The following is a 26,620-nucleotide window of genomic DNA, read 5'->3' on the forward strand; positions in this document are numbered from 1 at the left end:
AGTAAAACTTCTCTAATGAAGCAACTGGGGTTCAAATATGCATAAGCAATTAAACACCTGCCAGCATGATTGCAACTGGTACACTGGCAGTTACATTTCACTTATGTAGCAAATGAAAATCTATTAACTGTTCATTTGCTTCATGGCTTCAGAAATGAATGTTACCTCTGGTGGTTTCTTCTGCTTTTCCCTGAGGATAGCCCTAAATGAACCAATTCCTAGCACTACATGTTTTGACTCTGTTGAATGCAGTAAACTGTGTGAATTTAGTTCAATGCTCAAAGCAACATGCATGATTTTACCTTTGTCACTCATGATACCTTAAATGGGAGTCACCAATAAGCTCACGGTCTCACCTTTGAAATTAATATTAAAGTTTTTGCCATCACAAAACTCCAAGAAACTCTTTTTCATTATGATTTTTCTTTGTCCTTTTCTGTTTGTCCTATCTTCTCCTCAAGGCTTGGCTTCCTGGAGTATTTAAAACAAAAAAAAATTGGGATACAAAATTTTAGCTTCATAGTTATGATAAAATCAAAAAGATATAATGGGCAGAAAGTTAACTTATTTGTCTCCGAATTTAAGTATCTGGTTTTTTTTGAACCTCTTACGGATATCCCACAAATACATCCAGAAGTATCCAGTAGTTTCTTGTGGTCAGACTTTCTTTCGTGAGAAATAAAAAAGCATGTTTGCATGAACGTTAAAAAGCTGATGGTTCTTCTAATTAGATTAGCACATTTCTCCTGACTCAAGTCTTTGTAAACCTTAAGGTGTTTAAAAAAACTAAAGTTTCCTAATAAAATTCAATCAGAAAAATAAATGTTGTACCCGTTCTCTCAGATAGGCACATTATTGATTTATCTTTGACCTGCTTATTTTCTACTTTCTCACTTTCTGAAGTTTCTCAGTTGCTAGAGGAATTTGTATCTTCAGAGCCAATTGCCTTTCAAATCACTTTTTTACTTCCTCTGAAATTCAGTTCACTTACTACTTCTGCATTTTTAAAGTCTAAAAGATAGAATCAAATAAATAATTAAGTCTTCAAATTTTTCTTCCCACAAAAATATGCAGTTAGGCAGGTACTTAACTAAATGTTAAACACAGATGCACAAATACAACTGCAGAACACACCATCACTTCCCTCCAATGGACTGTGAAAGATTGTATTTCTAAAAGCCTGCAAGGTTCCCAGCACCCTTTTGGTTTTCCTATTGACCATTGCTCCTATCTCTGCTGCTTATTATGGGATTTAGGAACTTTGTGCTAATTATCAGCTCTTCAGGGATAAACACACTTCAGAGGAGCTTGTGTTCCTGACCTAAGGGTTTCCCGAGCAGTCTTTGTTAGGGGGTATCAGCAGTCCCTCGCGCTCTGCTGCCTCTTTGGGCACTGCACCGCGGCTGGCGGTGAATCTTTGTGATGAATCAGCTTAGGAAAGAGATCCGCATTAAAAACAACCCAGCAAAAAGAAAAGAGCGACAGGAGACGGGAAGGGGCAAATCTTTTCAGCATAGCTGCTGAAGAGAGGCTGGTAAGGAGACTGCTTGAAATGACATGAAGTTTTGCTTTCCCATCCTGCCTTTCTGTTGGGAAGGAAGAAGTAATCATGGTGCAAATAGCAAAACAGCTCTAATTGTTTCACATAACTCTATAATCCTCTCCATTAGGAGGATGGATTTACACCTTCTTCCCAACGACCTAAGAATTGCAAGAGCCTAGAGGGACGGGTTACAGAATGGTTTACTGTCTTCTGTGGCTAATGATGAGATAAAAGGTGATTAGCTCAGTAAGGTCACCTGAGATGAGATTTAGGAGATCACTAAAGAGGCGTAAATAGTTGTCATCTGGAGTGGGGGAAAAGAAAAATTTGCCCTAGTTTTTTGTCTCCGTTCTGAAAAAAAAAAAAAGCCTCCCTGCTACATGTTTTGCTACTACTACTACCTGGTGGCCAGCCTCTGTGGGAGTCAACACAGAGCAGAGGGTGCTTTTTCAGTCTTCCTGCCTTGAGGTCCGTCCCCTCAGGGCAGGAGTGTTCCCTCAACAGACAAAGTGGACTCAAAGGGAAATGCAGCCATTCCTCGTTTTGTTTGGATTTTTTTCTTCTGTTGCCTATCCTGGAAAGGTGCCATGATCCCTGGGGGCAAAATGCTGCCCCTGTGGTACATCACCCTTGCAAGAGCCATGCCTTGGAAGAGCAGCCTGTCCCAGCTGAGGTGCTTTTGCTCTGCTTCAGACAGGTCTACAGCCAGGAGCCTTGACTGACAGCCACAATACCGAGTTTTAAATTGGATGGTTTATTAATCACTGTGGCCTGATTTTTCTTACTGCTGGTACCCTGCTGCTTCCATCAGAAGCCATTGGCATTGCTAGTGCTCAAAGCCTAGAAAAATCAGCAGAATACAAATGGACACACACACACATGGATTTTGTTATTGGAGGGAGGAAGTGCATCATGCTCCTTAACAGCCCAGCTCTATGCCTTGTGAAACTCCTTAAGAGTTTTTGGAAGCATTTTACTTCAGCAATGCATGAGAAAATCATGTCCTGATTAAGGAGAAATCACTAACCCAGACCTATTTGCATGAAAAGGTGTTTGTAATGACAGTGCTTGGAAATATGAATATATTCAAAGCATTGGCAAATTATGCCCTGACCAGAACTATAAGGTTATCCTCCTCTGCCTTTATTTCCCTTAGCTACAGGGCTGACAATAGAATTTGGTTGCTTAGGTGCTGCAATGATTTGGTTTTACATCTTCTACGATGAGGGTAGCTACTAAAGAACTGTCAGCCTCATCTCTAGCTTCTCCTTGCTCTTCTGATTTCCTCTCCCCGTTGGAAATTCCTGTGTACATTGTGGCAGTAAACAGTGGGTTCATTTTTAATATGTCTAATGAATCACTTTCAGACAGAAATCAGGGTATGAGAAGCTTCACCTTAGCTGGAGCCCCAGCCAGATGAATAAAGCTGTTCCAGTTTAGTTAAGGACACAATTTGACTCTTGGTCTTTCACATTCATTAAGATCTTCCACAGTTTTTTATTCTTCTTTTATACTACAGAAATAATCTGGATCTTTAAAATTCATGTATTAAAAAGGTTTTATTCCCAGTCTTCCCTTTCTTTTTTTCATATTATCTTAAGATTTTAAAAAAGTAAAATGGGGGGGAAGGAAGACATTTTCACAAAAGGGACATAGATTTGGCTTCTTTGTACACTCTCACTGTGGAGGCTGGGAAAAGAGACTGAGAATATGACATTGTAGCTTGATACTGTGCATGGTCCACATTATTCTATAATTGCCAGAAGCTAGAGCAGCCCACGGGCTGTTGCAAGCCCTGATGGGTGTGAAGCAGAGGTGTGTTGTCTGCTCCTTTCTGCTGGCTCTGTTGTGCTTTATGGAAGTGGGTTACTGCAGGTGCTTTGCTATTGAATTCACCCTTGTAACAAGGCTGGAAGTATTTTTTTCCTTAATAAACTTGACTCATTGTAAATCTATTCTGAAAACTGTTAGAAGGGTCAGACATTCTGAGCACTGAAAGTAAATGAGGGAGTTGCTAATGTTTACCATTAATTTCTCCATCTGGAACTTAAGCAGAAGCATAAGTACTTTTATGGTTGATTTTCCCAAACTGGTGAGACAGGTCTAACCATCTCCTCCACTTCCATACTCCCACCTGAAATTTATAGTATTTTTAATGTCCTGAAGCTTTTTATGTAAATGTTGTGGGATTTTATCATAAAAGCATCTTATAGTTCTCCTTTTCAAAAAATCGGTAGTCCTTACAGTCTTCTGGCAAAGGAAGTCCGTGTGACTTAAATCCTGTTTGCTCTCAAGTTAGCAAGCTATTGAATGGAGTCTCTCAGGAGAGATTTTGTTCATGTTACATTTGACTTTGTTACCCAAATAGCTCAGAGGATAAGGCAGAATAAAACAACTGCAACATTATTTCAGGCTTCCAATTTGAAGAGCTGCCTGTCTTTTAAATATATGACATTTTTTAGCAGCCTGAATGTTGCTCCTGTGTGTTGGCTACAAATGGGGAAGACAAAATTTCTGCCCTGAGGCATTGCTGGCTGTTGGTAAACAACCGATTTAGCAATTTAAAAAGCAATTTAAAGAGCGGGTATTGAGGGCTCATGGGGTCTCTCAGATGCAGGTTCAGCTAGAAAACTGGAGCTGCTCCATTAGGTTCAAAGAGGGTGAGGCAGCAGGTTTGAGAAAGGCGGAGGCTCCAAGGACTCCCACAAGGATGCAGAAGACAGCAGAAAAAAAATATGAGAAAGGTTTGGAATATTGTAGTCATTTTCACAGAGTAATCTTCAGACTATTTCTTTAATTCATGACCTTGATTTGTAGTTTTGGTTTTTTTACCCATGAACACATAGATGAGCTGCTACTGCCCCATGTACACAGAAACACTCGAATTTGTCTTTATGAGTCACAGAACTGCTGAGAACAAAGCCTAAATTCCACTGCAAATAAGAGGTGACACTGCTTAAAAGTCACCCCCTGGGCTACTAAGCTCTTTCTCTGCAGTGCAGAATGACTTTTGGAGTGGAAAGAAATTAATTTTACTACAGAAAATTTCTTCGTTCCTTCAAAACGTTTTTTGCAGTCCACCGATAAAAATGTTAGTATGTGGGAGGACATCTGCCCATTAATAACTTGCTGGTGCCTAAATTGCAAGAGACACCAAAGAAGACAGATGCCTGGGAACAGCAGATATTCAACATGTGCCAAAGATTCTTCAAAAAGATTTGTGGCCAAAATGATTAAAAGCAGGATGAATTACAGTTCTGCGAGGACTTTTTTCTTAGCATAGTTCTGTACAGCAATTTGCTTAGCTAATTTCAGTCATTATATAGGACAGGACTCATTAGGTACAGCAAGCTTTAATATTACTGACCTCAACATGATCCAAATCTATACAGGATGAGCAAAATTAATTCTCAGTCTTGGCTATGAAAAATATACTCTTGAGAATCACAACAGATTGTTCTATCTTTTCAAAACAGTGTAAGCTGGGAATTATACACTGTTGCTTGAACTGTAGTAGTTTTTGTCCATCGACTTTTACCTTCACTGTAGTCTGATCATTTTTCCTTGCTTATCAGCTCACATTTGAGACAGTTCCAGTGCCACCAGTTCCTTCTAACGGTATCCAGCTCCCTGGGCAGAAGGCAGTTTGGAAATCAGTTACCTGTGAGTATGACAACATGTAACCAGTATTCACTTTCTCCTGGAAAAATGATAGACAGACCCTTTTGTGGTTCAGGGGTTAGTCCCTTCTTTCATGTTGAGGCAGTGCTGCATATATTTCCTTAAAATCATTGTCAGCTTATTGTCATGCAGGACCCAAAGTTTCCTATTAATGACCAGTGTTGTACTACTCAGACTGCTGCCCTTGAGGCATCAGCATCTAAAAAATACTGATCATTGCAAGGCTGGGATTGTTAAAACAATCACTAAACAATATTTTGCAGAATTTGTCCAATCTATGTCATCAGTGTATTTTCTTTTTGCATATGATGACAAGAAAGATTCTTATTTTCCTCCACATTTCTCTAGTACTGCAGAAACTGCAGTATTAGAAATGGATCATTTTTGTGGTTCTGCCCTATTATTCTGATCCACTAATGGTGTTACCCCTTAAATGCTTTGTCCTGACAGTGACTGGCACTGCTAATGAAAACAATAGCTCTACTCTACTTAGTGTCTGAATAACTGTCAGTAGCCTTCCATGAGAAAGTCCATCTTTTATTTTGAATGCTTTTCCCATCCACATTGTTCGGGGCTTAACTAAATTAATATTAATTCCCAAGTTACTAAACTAGTCCCTTGGATGTTTACCTCTGGGTATAGTGCCACAGGCATTTTCATTGGTGGCAAAAGCTGCTCTCCTGATAGTTCTGCTCTTCAAGCAGTTGTACTGCAGCAGATGGGGAACCAAATTCCCAGTGCTACTGTAGACAGTCTGTGGTCTCAGGTCCAAGGGGGGAAAGAGATGGAAAACATCTTAAATGGCTTGGCTATTAGATAAAATCTAAATCCACAGTTCAAAAACTGGAAGCCACTCAATAACACACTTAGCTTTTTTCATATCAGACTTGCAAAACAAAGGGTGTTGCAAAAAATATTTAAATCCTTGTATCTGTTAATACAGTGATTCAAAAAACATTGGACATGCACAGGTTTATAAAATATGTAATGTTTTTTAATTCACTTTCTGATTTCCGTGGCTTTTGAACACATTTGGGTCATGTTAGTAAATTCTTTCCTGAAGTCCTGGGTGATGAAATTTTACTTCACTTTCAGTTAAATTTATGATTATATTCCAGTTAGGTGAGTCTAGGAGTTGGACCTTAAGGGAAAATAAAAATTGACCTGAGATATGAGAGATCTGTTGTGAAAGTTGGCAACACTGGAACTCATGTATGTTATCACACTTTGGATTCCATGACAATAGCATATTACTGAACTTGATTGTACTGATTTCAAAAGTTTTCCTCTGGCATCCACTAATTTCAGGAGGTAACTAAAGAGCAATAAGTCAGTTCACAGTATCTACCATAAATGCCAGTAGATACAGTGTTTTTCAAACTGGAATATTGTACATTGTGTCCTGTTTCGGTGCTATACACTAAACTGTCAACATTGAGAAATGTATGTCTGTGACCACATAAAATATATGCACAATGTCTTATGATTATAAGTAACCTAAGAAACTATGTCAACAGCATTTTTCTGTCAAGACCTTTAATTTTTAATTGTTCATTAGACAAGTGCTACCACAGTTTGCTGGCTTGGGTAGACAAGGACAGAGTACAAAAACTTTGCAATTCCTGATAAACAGGAAGTTCCAGCTTGACTATCTTTCTCACAGAAAGCAACAAGTTAAATAATCTAAATTGAAAATAGGGATTTTATTTCTAAGGGGTTATTTCCTCCAGACAAAACAGGAACATGCTGTGGTTTGCACTGAAACTCCTCTTTGAAGCACTTCCTTTATTACTGTCTCAAGACTTTTGTCATCTTGGTTTAATTTTTTAATGTCTCTGTACTAAATGCAAGCATATATTCAGCATTCATATATTATTTCCCTTATTTTCAGCTAATAGCTGTCTAGACTGTGGACTAGATAAAGGCAGCCCATCCGTAACAGAAGAGCTCTCTTATGAGGTCTCTTTCTCAGAATCCATTACAGTCCTTCCAAAAACCCAAGAGTGGCCAAAAAATCAGAGGTTCAAAAAAGAAGACTCGGCTTTGCCTGTAAGTTTGTTCTTGACATATTTCCCTGGTTGTTTTCTTTAATACAGCAATTTCCTGCTTTACACCCCAGCACTGTTGGAGTCTGTTAAGATACATGAGCTGTCCTTTTAGACACATGCTTTGTAGAGACTGCCTCCTGTGCCTGCCTTCTGCCTGTGACTGACTCCCAGAGAGGCACCAAAGTTAATATGGATATCCAAACCAGGTCTTTACTTGTACCCATCACAGTACAAGTGTAACTCATTCCACAAATATTGCATCATCCACAATTTTTTCACGCAGAAATAAAAACCTCTTACTGGCATGAAAACTAACAATCATTTTCATTATGGGTTTGCTTTCCTACTTTATTCCCCCACAGATTATCTGCCTTAGTTAACACATGGATTTAAAATTGCTCCATAGATGAAGGGAGGAAAGCAAACCTTAGACCTGCAGCAGTACTGACTGTTTCCAATCAGTATTCAGTGCTATAGGAAATACTATATGAATGGCTAAAGAAAAATTTACCATATCATCCAACCAGACATACACTGAGCAGTTTTATCATTATCTGGAATTATTTCGTGAAGTCAAGGAAATCTGTTTTCTACTTCCATCAGCCCTCACAACTTCCATCACTGGAAGCATTAGTTTAGTGCTTCATATGCCGCCTTTTTAGTGACATCTATGATGTCAGCTGTAAATTATTTGGAAGCATTTCCTGAGTGTCATGATGTTCTGAGATCCTGAACTAATCTGAAGCTGTTATAATCCACACAGACGTTCATTTGTCCATCTCAGACTCTACCAAGGAAGAAGCTGAGATGCAGAAGTAAGCTTGCTTGTCAAAAGATAAGACACCAAGTAGATTACACAACTTGTGTGAAATCCCTGTGTTTTATTGTGTCTTTGGTTGTTTTGGGGTTTTTTTGGGGGGATAACTTGGTGTCCTGTGGAAAGTAAGGGTATTTCTGCATTCATCATAATTTTGGCCTTTACTACCACACGCACACACACAGATTGTTCTCTGCAACAGCTCAGAAAATTTGCAGTTGACAGAGGAGGGAAACTGCTGACAAAGAGTGAAGATGCCACATTGAATATCATGGATCTGTGGATTCATAATCGATTAGTTTTAGAAAAAGCCAGTCTTGTGCTGGGGTTGAACTACTCTGCATACAGGACATAATTTTGTGAGTTCATGAGTACACAAGAAATAAGAAAGGTCATTACAGAGAGAGATTTCTGAATAAAGTCAGCAGTCATAGCTGTTGATGTTGGCATTCCCCGTACTTCATCTGCTGTCACTCATGGTATTTGTTTTTTTCCCATAATGACTCAGACTGTCATGGGCCTCACCTCTTGCTCTGTTACACCAAGCAACCAGCCTTCTATACCCTGGAGGACTGTCCCTCCTTCCCCATGGTGGGCCAATGGGGCTAGACCGAAGACTGTGCAACATCATACTTTCTCCAGGGCAGGTCTGACAACATAACCAACGTCATGGATAGCGTATACAGAGCTGCACAAAGATATATTGTATGTCATAAAATAGCATGTCCCATGCAGCTCCCAGAATGACCACCTCAACAACCCTGGCTGCATAGTGTTACATGCAGTTTCCCCAACACGGGACCATAATCCATGTGACTTAGTCAAAGATATTACAAAGCTACGAGTCAGTAAGCATATCAGGCCCATCTGAATACACTACATAGTTCCACATAGAAACAACATCACAAAATATATCAGACATGGTCCTTAGCCAAAACATTAGTAATCAAATTTCAGGATAGCACAGCCTCCTTTAGTGATGCATATTTTGACACGACTGTTCATAAGAAAAACCACTGGAAAATTGTGACACAAGACAGAAGAAAGAGGCCCAGCCCCAAACCTTGTGCTAACCATAGCATCACATCATAGTGACCCTAGAACTCAAACAGCCACCATGGAAAATCATTGTAGCACCCTTTGTAACCAGTTTTGAGTGTTTGGAATTTTTTCACGGGCAAACATACCTTTTCACTTTCCCCTCAGAAAATATACGTGTACTATCTGATTTTTTTTCTTATTTTCAAGGTGATTTATTGTGCTTTGACTGATTTTGGACTTTTCGCATCACTGGAACCAAAATGCATAGATATTCTTTAGTATTTCATGTATCTTCAGAAGACTGTCCTGAATGCAACTTTTGTTACATTATTAAGTTTCAGCATAAGGGAATTGTGGAATTGCTCTGTTCTACAAAAGGAATATTCTGGGCTAAAATGCTACAGACAGCATGTTCATTAGTTATTCTGTTCCCTGAACTCTTTCTGCCCCAATTATTATTAACCCCTATTGACCATGTGCAGTATAATTTAGGAAGTCCTAAACTACATGATCTAGATGTCCTTTGTAGTCTCTTGTTTTTGAAATCCGGTGTATGTTTGAATTTTTTTTGTTTGCCTTTTATGTAATTAGTTTGACTGGCTTCATTTCAAGATGGTTTAAACCTATTGAGTCCAAATTTGTTTAAAAAAAAGAAAGACTGGGCTGAAATCTCCAGAAGCAAAACATTATTAAAGGCTGGGTTTCCACTCAGATCCCTAAAGGGAGGAGATGATTTGTAATACTATTTGTTTATATCTCTAACATTTTTTTAAAGTACAATTAAATTAAAAAGACATACAATACCAAAGATCTTTGAAAAGCATGTTTTTTACTGTAACTTTGTTATTATGTCTAACAATTATGTTAGAAACTGATGGGTATTTGTTCTTTTTGACATTTGTACAAATGTGTCTGTCATGAGGCAACATTCCTGTCTCCGGTCTACAACACTGCAGTTTCTAAAACATGTAGAAATCTTCACATGCCCTCAAATTCCTCAGTATCATTTAGTTCAAGTCTACTTGAATAAATTATTTCTTAGCTGTTGGGAGTCCTGCTTCTAAGCCCAAATGCTTTTTAAGCAATAAAAAATACCAGTAAATTGGCAGGTTGGCATGAGGACTAAGTGATTTTGCTTCTGGGCTTTTCCACAGGTCTTTAGTTTGAACTCTTCTGTTAGACCTCATAAATTAATAGCATTATGCTAAGCAGGCATGTGTTTGTTACAGACACATGATTGATACACAACCATATCCATGGTGAACTGTGTCAGCTACTTCAACAGCATTCAAGACATTTTGGGGAAGGCAGAAGCAGAGCAAAATGTTGCATCCTGCTGAAACAGGGCAGAAGTTTGAAAGTAGTATGTAACTCATTTGTCCTAGCTGTAGTACAGGCACAGAGGTGCTCCAACACCACTTCCCAGTCAAACTGCAAGGGAACATAGTGAGCAAGAAGCTCAACTTTATGTTCAGGTGGACACAAATGATGTCATCATACCAGGCCAGTATACAGAGCTATAGTTCATCTTTTTTTTGTTATCCATCTACCCTAACATGACTTCCTATCACATACGGGCACCTCCTTCAAAACAAAAATTCACTCCTTGCAATTTTTGTGCAAATAAAGATGCGACCCATCTCTACTGTAGAAATTCGTTGTTCGGAAAAGCCGGTTTGGACTGACAGAGGTCGGAGACCTCTCCCCTGAAGACATGAAGAAGATCCGCTACCTCTCCCTGATTGAGCTAACAGCCTTCTACGATGCGCTGGGGGTGGAACTGAAGAGGAACCGTGCAGAGAGAGTGCGGGGACGAGGTACTGTGCTACGGCATCCCCTGTGCAGCCACTTGCCTGTGTCGATCAGCGTTGCAAAGAAGGCGCATACGAGGCTGTGTTTCCTTTTTTTCACATTTGTTGTTGTTATTTTTAAGAGAATGGTCTTTTCGGAGTCCCTCTCACTGTGCTGCTGGAGAACGATCAAAAGAAGGTTCCTGGAATAAAAGTTCCCCTTATCTTCCAAAAAGTGAGTATAACTCAGCTTGCTTGGACAATAAGATTTGCTTCTCTATCATTTGCATTGACACTCAAATGAGTCATCAGATGAGAGAAGATGCAGGCCTTACAGACTTGCGGGTGCGTGCAGGCTGTCTGACTGTATATTGTGGTTTGAAAACCTCTTGACAAGGAGACAAAATTTACTCCTTTTGTGTGTTTTATCTGTGGTGGGGACCTCATTTTATTTTTGTAACGATATGAAACCACACAGGAAACTTTAGGAAAAAAATGTCTTTCTATTTCCCTTTTTTGTTAAACTAGAGAGCCAGGCAAAATTATGTATGTGCAGAAATGGCAGATGTGAGTTGTCTCAGGAGCTTTAATTTCACATTAATTGAAACTGTAGGTATTACTTAGCTATTATTTCCAGAATAGAAGTGGTATATTCTCCTTGAGGTTTGTATGACAAGACAACACTTATATGAGCCATTTGGCAGTACAATGACATCTAGTGGATGTCTTGGAGACAGGTACACAGACACAAGTACATGTGCAATTACAACAAATTTCCTTGTAAATACTGACAAAAGGGAAAGTGGTGTGGAGTGTCAGGGGAAAGACTGACACAACTTGAACATTTACATGACTTGGCATTTAGCTTTACAGCTCCCCTGTCAAAATACCATGGGAAATTAGAAGAATCCAAGTTAGGGCAGGAAGAAGATCTGGTGGTGAAAATCCAGAGCTGTATGATTGAATGCTAGGAAACTATTTTTTTACAATGTTCAAAATTATGTCAAATGAAAACATATTTATTTTTCTAATAAAGAATTAGAATGGAAAGCTTATTCCTCTATTCACAGAAATTTCAAAATAGAATATCCTAGGATCATTTTCTAATCTGAGTTCTCAGTTCCCAAAAACATATGTTATCTATGGACCTTTCCATTATGCTTCTTGGGGCATACTTCAACATTTCTCAGAGGTTATTTGTCCTTCAGTACACCACTGTATTTTACCCAGTGTATCTGCTCTTTTAATTATTCATTTATGTGTTAATTGTTCTATAGCAGTGACAACTCTCAAGTCTAGGACAGAGGGGCCTATTTCATTAGCAGTTTTCCATACGCTGCATACTCCTTATTTCAGGTTCAGGAATATGGAGAACAAATTAGGCAGGTTTATTTACATGAGCTGGCATCTTTTCATGAGCAAATTCCATAGAAATGTATCTTTTTCAAATTAGTTTCAAGGATACCAAGATTGAAAAAAAAAGTGAATAGTATTCTTAAGTGCTTTTGAGTATTTTCCCTTCTGAGTGTTTTGTTGTCTTTCAGTTGCTGCTCAAGCTTGAGGAAACAGGTTTGGAAACTGAAGGAATTCTACGGGTTCCTGGATCTGCCTCCAGAGTCAAGGTACACACTCATGCCAGTTTTCCATCTTCTGGACCGCAGACTCTGTGTAAAATAATATATCACACACATAAATTCACACTGCACATAAATACTGATGTGTCTAGCTCCTTCTCCTGCCAGTGACAGGTCAGATTGGTTCCTGGGAACCAATAATGCACAGAACATGTAGTCCATTGCTTTCTTTAGTTAGTGTTCTATATAAAGCACAGTCTTGATGTTGAATGCAGTTTTTCTCCATGAAACAGTGAGGGATCCTTTCAGTTTATCTCTGTCATCCAAAATTGCTATGATCTTATCTCTGTTTTAATTTATTTCAGAAATTCAAAGTTGCTAAACTCAGTGAACATCAGATAAAGATCTTATTCTATGTCTTTTTAACCTCTGTGGCATTTTATTTCTCATTTATCTTCTGTGATCTTACAATTTCATGTTCCAAGTGAGAGAAATTTGGCATATGTTCACTGCTGGCAGCCTGAAGTACTGCATTTTCACAGGCTGTTTTCGAGCTGTGAACACAGGATAGTTGGTACCCAGTCTCTTGACATTGTGGGGCAGTAATGCTTGCTATTGTTTCTCCAGACTAACTTGATTCTGGAAGCTGGCACAGGCAAATTAGGAAAACAAGGTGTTTTTTGTTGGGTTGGTGTTTTTTTTCTGGGCTTAGTAGTGTCTACCTCATTCCCACATTTTTGCCTTTTTTTTTTCCCCCTAGGCTTTTTTTGTTCTGGTTTAAGAAACACCTTATAGTGCATTTTACTCCCACTTTCTCATCCTCAAGAAAGTTAGCCTTGCTTTCTGAGGTAGGAAGTCTCAACATTGTGACAGCCATACAAATGTTGGGGATTGCTAAACTGGCTGGGGCTGCGAATCATAAAAAATGACTGTACATGGAAAAGAAACATTATGTGAAACACACCAAAGATAGGCAGTAGTATCCCAGCTCCTTTGACTCTGTGGATTGATAAAAGTACCCAGTGGCTTGAAAAGTGCCTCATCTTGCAGAAGGAAGTTCCTAATTTGCCCTGTACTTTTCAGCTTCCTCCTTTTTTCATATGAATGCTTAAATGTTATTTCACACAATCTCAAATCTTACCAACCTCTTCAGGGAGATTACAGCACAGGGCTGTGCTCTAATTCAATTATTTTCATATTCTTTGTGTACGATGTACTGTGTATTGTTCACTTCTTATTCACAGCCCATATCCAGGGAGCTGCAATAAGGTATGACTTTATATGTAACTCTCTTATACTGGGTGGTAAATTAAACTGCCCATATGAAAGTTGTAAATTATTTGAGGTTTGGTTTTATTTAAGTCTGTCCAACGAGCCAACGAGCAAGAGAGATTTTTTCAAAGCAGATCCAGATTTCATCCTTCAAAGCCTTCATACATTATTATGACATTAGGATTTGAGGGCATTCCAACTTTATTTCAGTCTTGTTTGGAGAAAGAAAAGGCGTATGGAAGTGATTAAAGGTTACTGTTCTATAAAACAAAGAATAAAGAAATACAAGTTTTCCTCTGTAATCTGGTTTGTAACAGAAGTTCCAGTGAACAAAAAATGTAGGATGGTCTAGTGTAGGGTCAGTCATGTTTAAAAAAAACTGCAAACACATATTTTAGAAGTATTTAGATGCATACATATATGGGGGGTGGAGGGAATTGGGTGTATAAAATATATTCTTACCTGTGTATATATATATATATATATATATATATAAAATGTTTGTGTTTCAAAGATCTTGCTTTCTCTTTCTGCGGCTTTTTCCCAGTTCTCAGCAGAAAAATGTGGAGTAGATATCTGTCCTCTTGTGCTTTTGATGAGGTGAGGATTTCTGTTCCACATTTCCCAGTCAATTACCAGGAGAGAATTTAGTCTAGGTGTTTGTATGGATTATGTGCAAGGGATGTGAATACAGAGGAAGCTGAGATAGCCCAGATTACAACCAGTTAAATGTGCTAGTAAAAATGAGACTGTAACATTATATGCCAAATCCTGAATGACTTTCTACTTCCTTTTGTGCAACCATTCTGCTTCATTATGTGTGACTGTATTTGATATGTAATTTCCTTCCATTCATGTGAGACGTGGTAAACAGAATTCATTTTTAAAAGCTTTTCTGCCTGAGCAGACTAAACTTTTTGCATAATATTAAAGAACATTTGACAAAAACATGATGTGAAACCTGAATATTTGCTACAGATACAATTTTGTCATAAATGGTCTCATAAAAGGCAGCAACCACCCTCCTATGGATAAGACAGTGTTTGGCCAGTAATAATCATGAAAGCTGTGTTATTTATGGATATCCTTATATTACAATAGCATCCTTCAATCATTTTAACTCAACAATTTTTTGAGGATCTTGCATTTTCCAGTCATATGGGTTTGAAGCCAAATTCTGTTCCTACTAGGAACCTTGCTAAGTATTTCCCATTCACACGTGTGTTGAACTCTGATTAGTGACCCTCCAGAACTAAACAGACCTCTATTATGCAGCTTACATAGTAGAACAAGAGGATTAAATGGGCATCTAAAATGGTATAATCGTCAATTCTTAGACCTCTCTTGTGTTTTTTGAGTTTTAGGGGTTGGGGGGGGTTATACCTTAAGTGGAGGTTTTTCTGACAGTAATGGTTTGATACCTTTATTTTCCTGCACTTTGACAAAATCTAACTATAATTATTCTGACATAAAATTTCCTTCTGAAGACAGGAAGACACAAAGTTAAAGCCATTTGCTAAAGGCACATGAATTCAGATGCCAACAGTCTATCTAGCGAGTTCACTAGCAGTGAGGAAGAAACACCACTCCTTTGTGATTTAAGGGTCAAAACCTCTGGAGAGTGTTTTAAACAAAAAGAACAGCTGTGTTAAAAAGATCCCGGTTAACTGAGTTTTCTGTTTCTAGTTCTAAGACATTGCACAACATTGTCTTGCTTTAAAATGGTTCAAAGGGGTCACTGGCAGAAATCTAGCTGTAGCAAACCATATTTAGCCTGGGTTGCCAAATATCCCCAGGAATTTGATTTGCTAACCTGCTCTTAACTCCATGTGGGTGTAAGACTGCCAGTGGTTTAGGGCTACCTTAGTTCAAGTGCTGTGCAAAACCTGCATTCTCTTTGTAATGGGACTTCTGAAGTGATGGCAAACTGCTGGGTCAGCAACAATGATTAAAGGCCAAACGTTTCTTTTATCTTTCAGAATCTCCATCAAGAACTTGAGGCAAAATTTTACGAAGACACTTTTGACTGGGACCAAGTACGAAATAATGATGCAGCGGGACTGCTGAAAATGTTTATCAGAGAACTCCCAAGCCCACTCTTCACAGTAGAATATCTGCCTGCTTTTATCACGCTAGTGGAAAGTATGTGGCAATGGAGTTAGTGTGGACTGATCTAGATAGAATGGAAGAGTAGACATTACATTTTTTTCTCTTTCTGAAGTACTGAGAAAAAAAATGTGCTTTTTTTCTCTCTCTGAAGTAGAGAGAAAAACATGCCCAGTGCAAGAAAAACAGGCCCAGTGCACTGCCTAAACATCTGAATTTTCTGCAAGATTTTGTTTTCAAATAGAAAAAAGTATCTGCATTTAGCTAGTACTATAAGCGTATTGTATGAATAACACAACTGTTTAATGTAAAATTTGAAAACTATGAGTAAACAATGGCTGAGAAATGACTTTCATATATAGACTCTGATTCACACCAGTTATAAGTTTTACAAATGAAAATTTTTGCAAGGTGAACTCAAAATCAGCCCTTTAGCCAATATTGTCTTGGATCTATTTTATTTCTCTTAAGGTTTATGTTGAGGTCAGAATACTGGTACAGAGATAAGTGTGATCACAGAAAGCTTCAGGCAGTCAGGTTTGTTTTCAGTGTACATACACTCTTTCATTCTCAGTACATTTTGTTCATTTCTCTTCCAGGAAGAATGCAGTTGTACCTTGCCATACCTATGACTTCACTGTAAAGTCACTTGAGCTAGTACAGAGTGAAACTCTCAGGATGATGAATTAATTAGGCAACTTGGTACAGAAAACTGAGGAACTTTACCTAAGATTGCAGCCAAGTTTTCAGTGTCTGCATTAGGTAGTTTACAGGGCAGAAGGAGGTGTCCCTTTCCTGTAACCTTCACATACCTGAGTGTGCTCCTTGAGAGTCCCAGACTGCATGCAGTTACAATGGCTTAGCCATTTGGAGAAGACTGAAGAGGAGGTGTCTGTGCAGAATGGAACTATTTTATTCCCTACAACAAATACACAAATATCTAAGAGAAACTAGCTAGTGCTGAAAAATATTGGTTTGTTACTATGTAGACAGAATTTTATAGAGCCTTGTCTCCCCATATGACAAACATCCAAGGGGATGAGGAAAACTCCACTCATTAAATTGATTTTATATTTTATATTTGGAAAATATAAAATCAACACCTAAACAACACCTAAACATGCTAGTCTCAACCAGGTACTAGCTGTTATTTCTAGAACTGCTGACACACAAGGTTTTTGAACAAACCAATTGCAATTGGGATTTCAGAAATATTAATTATTCATATCCTTAGAAATCTCCAAGATCAAGTTACAGCTACAAGCTTTGCATCTGTTGATCATGCTGCTGCCTGAAGCCAACAGAGATACAGCCAAGGTAAGTTCTTTGTTTGGCATCACCTGCCATCTGTGGTGCTTTTGACTTTTAAATGAGACACATTTTTTTTTCAGAAGATTCACCAGGAAAGAATTCATCCATGTTTTTTATTATCTCCTTGAAAAGATGTTCCAATTCCCTGGCTGTGATTTCTTTTACAAGCAATTAAGAAACAGTTGCTGGAGGTACCTAACTGCTGGGTCTCAGGCATTGTTTATTCTGGGGCACCCATTTCAAATAAGCGTGTTTCTCACATAGTTCACATAGTTTGGAGAAAAAAAGTCCAGTTTCTGGGTTTTCTGTATAAAAGAAATTCTCCAGGATGAATTTAAATGAGAAGCTGCCCTCAAGGAACTTGCCTAGTGCATTCCCAGGATTGAAGGGCTTCTGGAGCACTGGACCAGACTGGAAATAGTCCAAAGTAAAAATGTGTATCTGTAGCACAGATGTCAGGATCTCGTCCTCAGTTGGCTGGCCTTACAAACCCATGCCCACCCCGCTGTACTACTTCCTGATACAGACACAGTGGCTTCAAGCATCTTGGGTGTTTGGGAGCTCCCAAATCTGACTGCAGCTATGTCCTGACCCTAGGAGACACTGGTTGCATCTTCAGGCTTCTTTCTACATAAAGGAAACCTAAGGGAACAAGCTGCCTGGGAGCCCCCAGACATTTCATCAGGTCCTCTGCTTATCAGGACCATGCAGGTCCCCCACCTTTGAAAGTCTCCCACTAGTCAGTTTACATATAACTTTACGAGTTCAGGTGCCTTCTTTACCTGTAGTTTTAAATACAGTAATGATGGACAAGAACAACCCTCTTTAAAGCATCTGGAGGTCTCCTAGTAGTGCTCTGTAAAGAATTTTTTTCTGCTACTGAAGTTCACTTTGGTATAGAGCTGCATATGGAAAACATATGCTAGAAGAGTAGTCTTAATTATTACTAGGTTATTTTTTACAAAAATAGAAGTGATGGCAAAACTCACTATGCATCTCTACTTGCTATCTATAATGAGATTTTAGAAATATTTCCAACACAGTTTCTATTTTGTAATTCTTGGGTTTGTAAAAACGTTTTAATTGCAATGTCAGGTGTACAAAGGCAGTGGTTTGAATGGTATGGGTTTTGTGGTTTAACACAGGAGACAGCTAAACACCTGTTGTGGTTTAACCCCAGCCATCAACCAAGCATCATAGAGCTGCTCTTTCATGCCCCCACCAGTGGGATCAGGGAGAGAATCGGAAGGGTAAAAGCTAGAAAACTCATGGGTTGAAATAAAGACAGTTTCATAGGAAAAGCAAAAGCCACACACACAAAGAAAGCAAAACAATGAATTCACTGCTTCCGATGGGCAAGCAGGTGTTCAGCCATCTCCGTGAGAGCAGGGCCCCATCGCGCACAACGGTTACTTGGAAAGACAAATGCCATCATTTCAAAAGTCCCGTCCCTCCTTCTTCTCCCCCCCCCCAGCTTTATATACTAAACATGATGTCATATGGTATGGAACATCCCTTTGGTCAATTGTAGTCACCTGTCCTGACTTTGTCTCCTCTCAACTTCTCATGTAGCTGCAACCTCCTCACCAACATGACAGTACAAAAAAAGCAGGAAAGGCCTTGGCTCTGTGTAAGCACTGCTCAGCAATAACAAAAACATCTCTATATTATCAGCACTGTGTTCTGCACAAATCTAAAACATAGCCCCAGTACTGGCCACTGCGAAGAAAATGAACTCTACCCCAGCCACAACCAGCACAGCACCACACAGCTGTTCCTTCACTTCTCCCCCTGCCCAGTGGGATGGATTAGAAAATTTGAAAAAAAAAAATTCATGGATTGAGATAAAAACGGTTTAATAGGGCAGAAAAGAAAGGGGAAATAATAACGATAAAATAATTAGAATATACAAAACAAGTGATGTACAATGCAGTTGTTCACCACTGATCACAACTGTTTGTAACTGATGCCCAGCCAGCCCCTGAACAGCAGTCCCAGATCAGTATTCCCACATTTATACACTGAGCATGACGCCATATGGTATGGAATATCCCTTTGGTCAGTGGAAATCAGCTCTCCTGGCTGTGTCCCCTACCAAGTTCTTGTGCATCCCCAGGCTCCTCACTGGCCAGGCAGCCTGAGAAACTAAAGATTACACTGACAAAGTGTAAACACTACTTAGAAGCAACTAAAACATCAGTGTGTTATCAACATTATTCTTATCCTAAATCCAAAACACAGTGCTGTACCAGATACTAGGAAGAAAATTAACTCTATCCCAGCTGAAACCATAACAGTATTGCAAAAGGACTCATTGGTAGACCTCAACTCTAACCACAGCTGCAATTCATCCTTTTCAGTCACTCAAAGAAAATTCTGAACAAACTACCCAAAAGGGAAATGAGTTTTCTTTGACTCTGCCATGCATGTGCAGAAGTAACATCAGTGAATAACAACAGAGCTCTTCTTGTTTTCATCATCCCAAAATAAAAGTTTGGGGGTTGCTGGCAGAAATTTTTCAAATCACATTTGGGACTGGTGCACATTTGAAGAAAGACTGATCACCCTGGTGATGGTTATATAAAAAGCATTGGTTACATACATCAAAACGGACACTTGGAAATCTATGAAGAAAGTAACTGTTCCCTTGCAATACCTGTACATCTTTCCTCCACTGTAGTATTCAGTACCTTAGCGTAGACACTGTACTTAACTTGCAAATTTGGGATTATGCTCTAAGTGATAGATAATTTATTAATGTGTATTTTGATAGCATTAACTGTTCCTCTGTGATTGACACAGGTGGTTCTACCAAACAGAGTAATCCAAATTAAAATGCAAAAAACCCCTAAATTTCACCTTTAAGTGCAATTATATCAGCTTTTGAGCCTGACATGTTGTGCAATTGTTGCATTTCAGAAGCAAATTATTTCATGAGACTCAACAAGTGTTGGTTTTTTCCAGGCCTTTCTTCAGTTCCTGAAGAAGGTGGTTGCTAATGAAGGGAAAAACAAGATGAATTTGTGGAATGTTTCTATGATTGTTGCACCAAACCTCTTCATCTACAAAGGGAAACGTGCAAACCAACAAGAAATGCAAGCAGCTGCCACCACAGCACACATCGTGCGGCTGTTAATTCGGTACCAGGACATTCTGTGGACAGTGAGTAATGTTGGTTCCCTCTTTAGGGCTCCAGTACAGGCCAGTATTTTGCTATATGCAGGAGCTCTGCAGAAATCAGGGTAAACTGACCTTCCAAGAAGAAACAGTTGGCTCTTCTTGGGAAACTGGCTGAAGTCTTCTACATCCAAAATGAGATAGGGTGACGGATATCTGTGGATTGAGTTACCTCACTTACCTGAGTCATCTATTTTAGCACGAGTTGACCTGTCCCACACCATTGTTTGTACAGAATAATGCATAAGAGAGTGATTTAATCTAGATGTCTAGGTGATATGTCTAAATTTGAGTGAGATTAAATGTCTGTTTAGAGTCTAGCCCATAGCAATATGAGACCAAAAGTGTGTACTACTTGTTGGGCTGCTGAAGGTTAGCATGAAGATTTTGGCAGTCTCAGTTTGTTTCCCCAAAAAGGAGGGTATGATGAGGATTGCAAAGACTACCTCCTAATGAAGTTCCTGCAACTTCAAACATCACTAAGAGTTTCATATGGCATGAAGATCTACAGTGTCACCGAAGGAATAACTGTAGGCTGCTAGAGAGAGCTACAATTTGCATGTATCTTCTAGGAATAAATAGAATTTCTGCTGCCTAAAATTTGGTGCATTTCTAAAGACCCAACAGCAATGCTGGGGGGAAAATGACTATTCTTAGATCTGGTTTCCTCCCTTTAGGTCCCATCTTTCCTGATTTCCCAAGTGAGAAAAATGAATGAGGCAGCGATGAACAACAGCAAGAGACAGCTGATGTTTGACAAAGGAGTGAGAAAACTTCTGAGGAGAAAGACCATGGAACGGGAGAGACCTGAAAGACCAGAGGTGTGATAAAAAGATAGTTTTCAAAGGCAGCTTTAATGAGCCTCCCTCCTTTATCTCATGAAAACTACTGGGGGCAGGGAGGAAATTTTGCCATATAGAATTAGCTGATTAGGGAGCTATCTTGAAAGATGTGCTTCTCAGTCCAACATCCTGATAAGACAAAGCTTTGGGAATTGATGAGAAGAGGTGAGGAAGGCAGAATGATTTCCAGCAGCCCAAGCTGTAAGCTGTTTACAAATGCATGCTGGTTTTTAACCTGTTTCATAAGAAAATGGTTATATGGGGACTGTCCTTGGCAGTAGTGATCTGTAGATGTTCAACAAGTGCATGGATCTGTAGCTGAGTAGTAGAATAGTCTGTATTAGGATTAATTGAATTTATGCATGCCCTGCTCCAGGCCACTTGATAGTCTCCTTGCAAGGTTTAGTTTTAGAGCTTTGCATTAACTTCCTAGGTGGAAAGCAAATCCAGTTTGCCTGCCATAGACACCTAAATTGGGTCTAAATGTTAAGCGCCCAGTGAAGTAGTTCGTGTTGTTATTCCCTGTATAGTCAGAGGAGAGAGGTCAGTACTTTTGAGGATTTCCAGGGTTCCAGGTGCAGTTCCAACTTAGGAAAATCTGATAGAAAAATCTTTCTTTGAAGATCTTAAAGCCACCAACTTTTCTCCACTGCCTAGATACGGAGATTAGGAAGTTACTTGAGGTATGCTGCTTTGATAGACAACTAAAATAAAGTTACTTACATATTAGGTTCAACATATAATTTGAGCAACAAAGAATGTTGTGTCTACATGTACAACATATACAGTCCCTATAGCAGCTTAAATATAGTATTTCTATGTAGTAACTACCATTAATAACCTGGAGAAAAAGTCTTTAGGGTCCTCCATGGACGTTTAAAAGAATAAAAACTGGTGAATTGTAAGAGAAGTAATTAAAGAAATGGTCAAGGACTCTACAGTTGCTGAAGAACAGTCTTGAAGAAAAAAGAAAAGACACATAAGGAAGGAGTGATATTAAGAGATTATAAGAAATAGAGAATGAGCTGCCTAGTGCAGACAACAGAGAAAATGCAGAAGGGAATGTACAGGGAAAAAAGTAGAAAAATAAATGTAATGTATGAATTGTGAATCCATGCTAATTCAACTTTCTGGAGAATTTATTTGCCAGCACTGACCAATATATATTGTGTGTAGGAGACACACTAGTGCTGCAAATGGAGACAGAGATGTTTGTTTAAATTGGTGATGTAGACTACTGTGTTGCAAAGTTGTATTCAGCCTGGAACAAACACAGAAAGGCTCTCTCTCTGAGGAGAGTCAATTACTGCGGTCATTGCACTTTCAGGAAGACAAGTCCATTGATTGTAGTAATTGGCTTTACATCTAATAAAAACGAGGGTAGCTGTGGCAGGTAGCTGAAATATGAAGAGTAAATTGGAGGCAAACTCTGTTTGGATAACTGAGTTGAATTTTGAGAGCACTTAATACAATCCCCAGGTCTCAGATGTTCTAAATTACACAGAGACAGAGACTGGAGAGACTATTGTGTTCTGCTCAGCATGGTATTAACTGGATTAGAACTGGAATGCAAACCTTGCTAATTGATTTACCCACCATTAATCATGGAAGAGCGCATAAGCATCATAGATGATTGTTTGAACCCTATACAAGGTCAAATTTCAAATTAACAGAAACCATATGGTACTTTGATATTTCACTGTACACACATTTCAATCAAGTTGAAGCTATAGGAAGCGGAAACAGAGAACTGGATTTTTATGCCTCAGGAGAATTTCATCTTTAAAAGGAAGAACAGATACTTCTAATAATTTTTATATGTTTTTACGTAAGCTGTTGGCTCACCGAACAATGTTAACAGAAATAACTTAAAATTCAAAGGCTTTACTCTGTATGCATTTATGTGATACTTACCAAGGAGTTTGGGCCTTTGTGTTGCATCTCGCTATACTACATCTACAAATTTGCATTTGTGTGACTGTAAATATGTCTTTTGAATAATCAAGTGAGTGCAGGACACTGATTTTTGCAAGCAACCTCAAAAGAGTTGCAGAACTGCTTCTGAATGGAGCTAGAGTAATATTTGCCTTAGACTTACTCTATTGAATATCGATTTTAGGGAGCTGTCACTTTTCCCCCATACCTGCAGTCTGACATACCCGAGGGGGTGATAAGAGTTTATGCTCCACTGCATTCAAAAGTCTCTATGGCAATTCAGCTCAACAGTCAAACAAAAGCCAAAGACATCCTGGCTCGATTCCACTGTGAAAACAGGTGGGTAAAGCAGAACATTTTGTTTTTCCTGAACGACAATGTCAGAACTATAAATGGATTGTTCCCTTTTCAAAGATTCATTGTGTTACAAAACCTCTTTTTCTAATTTAAAATTGCTAATTTATGGTTATGTTGGTCAAAGAAATTTTAACCTCTGATTTTATTCTTTTTATTTTAATTAATAATTGGTTCCTATACAGAATCAATCTGCCCTCTGTTACATCACTACTAAAAATGTACATAAAACATATATTTTATAGACTTGCTGCATAGAGAACCCAAAAGAATTGTCTTACACCTGTCCATAAATCTTTAATGCTTTTATTTCTGTAAGGTAATAATTATTAACAGTTATGGGAAATGGTAAATTGTATCTGGAAGTCTTTTCTGTAGTCTTCCCATGTTACCACATAATTTTGCTCTTTGAATAAATATAATATAAAATAAATAATATAGAAGGTTTAGTTAACTGTGATGCAGTAATCTACCTCTGTAGCAGATTCAGTATTCTGTAGTGGTCCATTTGGTAGAAGTTCCTGCTTTTGATAAGGCAGTTCACAGGGGAAAAAATATCACACTTCTGCTTACCATAGATGGTGGGTGATAAGGCAGTGGTTATAACAGAAATACACACTGAAAGTTTGTTTTTCCATCCTAGCCGTGGATCATCACAGAATATGAGAGGCCAGATCCAAAGTTTACATGAAATTGGAGGAAATATAGGTAGGTCTCATTTTTGAAGATTTAATTCTGAATGTCCTTAACCTCCTAAAACACCTCAGGGGCAGCACTGTTTTGACACAGCTGGGTCACTCCTACCCTCCAGTGCATTTGGAGGAAAGGAGCCTGACCCAAAAGCTGCTAAAACAAATGCCATGATTTACTACAACTCCAGCGTGACTAGAGGGGCACCCCACAGGAGCACCCCTTACAGTCTTACCTCTCTCATAACTCATCATTTTTTCGTGGTTAAGAGATCCTTAGTCTTCCTCTTGCAAGCACATTCCACCTTGTTGTCAAGCCTTTTCCCAAGACCTATTTCTTCCTCAGTGTACTGAAGTGTTAACCTCCCTCTAATAAAAAACACAGAATTGAGAATTCACCTCCCTGTACCTATGGGTGTTCTATACTTATAGTAATCCATGTGCTTTATTTAGATAGCAAATTCTTTGCAGTAGGGCTTTTGTCTTCTTCTATGTTCCATGCAGTCCCACTTCTTGTAATAACAACAGTGACTTGCCCCACAAGTTTCTGGCCTGAAGGTCAAAATTTGATATTGCACAATCCTGGCTCTCTTCTTTCTCTATTCGTACCAAAATTCTGGATGTTCTGTTCAAGTCTGTTGTCAACTATCTGATTAGATTATTCCTTATTTCTTCTTGATTCACTCCAGAAGAGTTTTTGTAAAGTTATTACCAAATATCACAGACTTAGTTCAGCAGCAAACAAGAAGCAGTCTTTATTACTGACGACACACAAAGCTAAATTGGATTAGTGACTTTTTTTTGCCTGGCTTAACAGGATGACCAACTGATGCTAAAAAAGAAGAAGATCCTAAAAGCCTTATGAAACAATCCCAAATATTCCCACCATGCTCTTTCAAAAAATCAGGATGTTTAATTTGCATCTTCATTTAAAATTATTTTATAGTCTAGATACTTCAGGGTACCTTAGTCAGCTGATTAGGCATTAATTCATTTATATTGCTTTCACTTGAATAAAATCATTAAGACCCCAGTGACCTTATAAGTAACTGTACAAAAATTTTACCATAATCCTTTGTCTCACAGCAATGTAACTTCACCAGTTAAATGACTTCATCACCCCACATAAATGTAATATAGTTCAACAAATCAATTTAACTCTAGAATTTATTGCCTTATTACTCAATTAAGAGGCACCAAATGCCTCATTCTGGCAAAGGCAGCAGGGACTTCCCAATCACCACCTAATGAAACCCTGAAACAGCCTTAGGAAGATTTTTTTTATTTATTTTTTTATTTTAACCAACCAAATGGCAACTATCTAAAACCTTGATATAATCCCTGTATTTCTTTGCAAGATCCCATCTAGATGGGAACACATTGTTTACAGAGCTACCTTTTCAGCATTTAAAAATAGTGTAGCAACAAAGTCAGAGAGTCGTAATTCCAGCCTAGTAAATTCAAAGAAATAAAAAGCCTCATAATGTAGCACTTACAGTAAGAGTGTTGTTAATGCTTCTTAAAAAAACATATTTGTTCACCATTTAACTAAATGTCCATAACTCGATGTAATGCAGGTCATCTTGCCTGGAAGTGAAAGTGCATTCATGATTCCCACAGAATAAGATCACTGGCAAATTTATCACAGGCCCTCTGTGTGTCCTGGCAAGATGTTAGCTGGACACACCAAACTAGGCTTGCTATGTGCAAGTCAGAGAAACATTCGAAGACATTTAACGAAGCTCTGTCCCGATGTGCTCAAAACATCCTATAATTCATGGGTTTTAATTTCTGTTTCAGGTCAGCACTGCTTGGATCCAGATGCGTACATGTTAGATGTCTACCGTGCAAATCCTCAGGCAGAATGGGTGATAAAACCAAAAGCGAGCTGAAGCAGAAGGCTGCAGTGTACTGGACAAAAGCCAAATGGACAAGAATGATGCCTGCCATTTTAAGAAGCTCTTGCAGAGAAAAAACGGTAGCTACAGGACATCATTCCTTCCTACTGTACTGTCCAACTGATGGTCAGCACATACTACTTTTGGTATTCCAGATTCTGACCATCAGGAAAATATCACATCAGTTATACTTTCATATGGATTACACTTGTGCCAGTTGGCCCAGGAATTGAGGAGGACAGACCAAGGTACGGTGTGCAGAAAACAACCTGTCACATACAAGTTGTTCGTTTCCTGACCTGGTGTTAGAACACAGATTTTTGAAAATAATCCAGTGGCATCAGAGGATGAATGAAACACTACCTACCACAGTGTAGCACAGAAGCACCACAGAGACGTTCAAGAAGAGAAGGTACCTGTCAGATGTGGAAGACAGGAGCTCAACATGCAGCAGTGCCAAGACACAGCCGTGTGACAAAACCAAACCTTTCTGCTGAAAGTAAACCTGTACAGTGTGCATTACTGCAATAATTGTCTCTCAG

General features: G+C 38.8%; 1 protein-coding gene across 1 annotated transcript in view; it reads left to right on the forward strand.

The window, feature by feature from the left end:
* The window catches only part of ARHGAP28 (Rho GTPase activating protein 28), a 73,321-nt gene extending 46,939 nt beyond the window's left edge, over nt 1–26,382 (forward strand). The window contains exons 4-15 of the mRNA XM_018081538.1: nt 5,119–5,206; nt 7,116–7,273; nt 10,782–10,947; nt 11,064–11,155; nt 12,465–12,542; nt 15,746–15,908; nt 17,107–17,189; nt 20,148–20,345; nt 21,038–21,181; nt 23,322–23,476; nt 24,135–24,199; nt 25,981–26,382. Of these exons, the coding sequence (XP_017937027.1) occupies nt 5,119–5,206; nt 7,116–7,273; nt 10,782–10,947; nt 11,064–11,155; nt 12,465–12,542; nt 15,746–15,908; nt 17,107–17,189; nt 20,148–20,345; nt 21,038–21,181; nt 23,322–23,476; nt 24,135–24,199; nt 25,981–26,072 (1,482 nt within the window). The 3' untranslated portion in view covers nt 26,073–26,382. The remainder of the gene's footprint in view (nt 1–5,118; nt 5,207–7,115; nt 7,274–10,781; nt 10,948–11,063; nt 11,156–12,464; nt 12,543–15,745; nt 15,909–17,106; nt 17,190–20,147; nt 20,346–21,037; nt 21,182–23,321; nt 23,477–24,134; nt 24,200–25,980) is intronic.
* The last annotated feature ends 238 nt before the right edge of the window (nt 26,383–26,620 follow it).

Source organism: Manacus vitellinus, unplaced genomic scaffold (assembly GCF_001715985.3).
Source record: "Manacus vitellinus isolate BGI_N305 unplaced genomic scaffold, ASM171598v3 scaffold_1_pilon, whole genome shotgun sequence".
Taxonomy (NCBI): domain Eukaryota; kingdom Metazoa; phylum Chordata; class Aves; order Passeriformes; family Pipridae; genus Manacus; species Manacus vitellinus.